The sequence below is a fragment of the Papaver somniferum genome, chromosome 4 (assembly GCF_003573695.1).
Source record: "Papaver somniferum cultivar HN1 chromosome 4, ASM357369v1, whole genome shotgun sequence".
Lineage (NCBI taxonomy): Eukaryota > Viridiplantae > Streptophyta > Magnoliopsida > Ranunculales > Papaveraceae > Papaver > Papaver somniferum.
In genome coordinates, this window is record NC_039361.1 from 49,398,624 (window position 1) to 49,401,360 (window position 2,737).

Genomic DNA, 2,737 nt, shown 5'->3' on the forward strand with positions numbered 1-2,737 from the left:
TTCTTCACCTTATACCCCCATACATAGTCACAATAGCATTCAAACGATTATGTTGATGTCTTTTCCACAAAGTTTAATGGTTAAGCAATAAACCTCGTATTGTATTCCTTAATACTATGTCTAACTAGAGTATAATCATTCATGCTTTGCAGTTTTTTTTTCAATATGCACGACTTGAAAGATACGTTAGGGAATGAAACAGTTCAAGTCAAATATCACTAACCTCAAGTGGAAGGATGATGTTGTCGTTGTAGCTCCTTGCTTTTTCACTTCTTCAAGTCTTCACAATACTTGTAATGTCTCATATCCTAATACTTTCAAGCTAACCTATACGAAATTGACTCTAGTACATAATCAAGCGACTCTTTAAATGAGTTTTGGCTCACTAAAATATAACAACCAAACTTGACATACCGTATCTTGGTGGGTTCAACCGAGCTATGCTTTAACACACTGTTTATTCCAGATTATCAAGGGGCCTTTATCAATGACAGGAAGATTTTATAGGTGTGATTATTGCTAATGAGTGTGTGGATAGAAGGGTGAAATCCAAAACACAGGGTATAATTTGTAAGATAAACATGGAGAAAGCTATTGACAATGTTAATTGGCAAGCTCTTTTCTGTATTCTTCATAAGCATGGCTTTGAAGAAAAGTGGATTGACTGGATCAGATGGTGTGTTTCCTCTTCTCATCTTTCTGTTCTTGTTAATGGTGGATCTACAGAGAAATTAAAACCTTCAAAAGGATTAAAACAAGGTGATTCCCTTTCAACTTATCTATTTTTGTTGGTAGTTGAAATTCTCTCAAAATTGATAAATGATGCTGGTGAAAGGGGACAAATTCATGGTTTTAGGGTGGCTAAACTGGTATAGTGATCTATCATCTTCAATTTGCTGATGATACTATTTTTTTTTAATGCTACTTCTGATGAGGTTACTAGACTCTTTATCATTCTCTTCATCTTTGAAGTTGAATCTTGAAAAGAGTATTATGGTTAGTGTTAATGCTGACGACGTCATTGAGGTGCTGGAAAAGGAATTGGGATGCAAAACAGAGAGGTTACCTATACAGTATCTTGGTTTACCAATTGGTGCTAATTCAAGGTGTATCTCAATATGGGACAGTGTTCTTGAGAAAATGGCACTAAAACTGGCTACATGGAAGAGGAAGTATTTAAACAAAGCTGGGAGATTAGTGCTCATTAAACATTGTCTCTCTAGCATATTGTTTACGATTAAAAACAACCAACGGGAGTTCCTGGTAAAAAGTAGTGGAGGAGGAAAGTGCTTGCTGAAGCAGGTGGTCGTAGTTTCAAAGCTCCTGAACCTTTACACAAATGTACTGCACGGGAGTACTTTGAGTTCGAGAGACTAATCTGTAGTCCCCTTGCCTAAACCAAGAAAATGTTCGTTCCAGGTTAAATTCAGTCACAAGAGAAGAAGAAGGGTCAGTTTGTAGGGAGAGAAGCTGAGAGTTTATGGAGATCAATGGGGATTGATCTGTTGGTGATGTGATGTGTTGAACTGTTGTGAAGATGATTCTCTATGTAAACGAGAGAAGTATTCTGAAGGTGATTGATAATTGACATTGATGAGTTTGAGTCGTATGTCGAGATTAAGTTCGGTTAATCATTCTTATCAAGTCATACGTTTCAGAAACCTATTTTTAGCAGCACATCAATCACCTATAAGTGGTGACAGTTGAAGGTAGTGGAAGAATGGGGAATTGAAAAATCGTGCAAGAACCACTTCTACGTAGCATGGAAGACTTGGTTGATCGAATATTCACTTTCCATTTTCTCCTTTAACTGCCAACACGACTTACCACAACTCTCATCGTGGATGTACCTTACATCGCACGTATTGTATCCCCCCATGTGATATGAATTGATATCTCATGTATGAGTCTGCTTTGCAGACGTGAGTGGTCAACCTTTGAACTAAGACTATGAGTCTTATGAAATGAACAGACGGAGTTCAAGATTGTGATGGATGAAGCATGGAATGTTGAAACAACAACATGCTCTACATACATTGAATTAGGTCATGACATGTCATTATGCTAGCTAAAGCAATAATGATAGTCAAATGACCTAGTGATGGTTTAATGAGATTGCTAGATCGATCATAAATCATTATGTTAGCACTGAGCATTAATTCATGAGAATAATCACTCATGAACGATCATAAGTCTTTCTCGATTCATGTGTCATGAGTCAGTCGAATGACGAGGAGAGATTATTATAATAGTCGACTGACGAACTAAATGTTGGTTGATGCACCAATAATAAATAATGATGGCTGGATCAGTAAGAGGAATATTGCTCTGATCAATTAAATATTGATAGTTGAATCAATATTATCATAAGTGGCAGTTCTGAACCTTGTTGGCCATGACCCACTGCTAGTTGAATCAATTAAGTTATTGTCAGATGGAGCATTGATGATTACAGCAAGTATTGCTTGTCAGAGCAAATACTGCTAAATCCATAAATAATCGGTAGTGATACCAAATAAAATATTAATTAAAAATACTTATAATAGGACAGAATATTATTTAATTAATTAAAATATTGATTGCTGGATCAATATTAAAAATATTGGTGTTTGAATCTACTCAGAATTATGCTAGATAGAGCATTCAGTTCAAAACCCTAATTATGATCAATGGATGATCAATCGGGAATCAACTAATTAATGGGAGAGGGACCGGCTACATGCGTGATGGACCAACC

The 2,737-nt window shown here is 36.2% G+C and overlaps 1 protein-coding gene across 1 annotated transcript; it reads left to right on the forward strand.

Moving 5' to 3' along the window:
- The first annotated feature begins 581 nt into the window (after window positions 1–581).
- On the forward strand, window positions 582–2,068 carry LOC113272490. Its single transcript, XM_026522316.1, has 3 exons — window positions 582–869; window positions 973–1,302; window positions 1,973–2,068. Exons 1-3 carry the CDS (start codon window positions 582–584, stop codon window positions 2,066–2,068), a joined length of 714 nt encoding a protein of 237 aa, XP_026378101.1.
- Window positions 2,069–2,737: the final 669 nt, after the last annotated feature.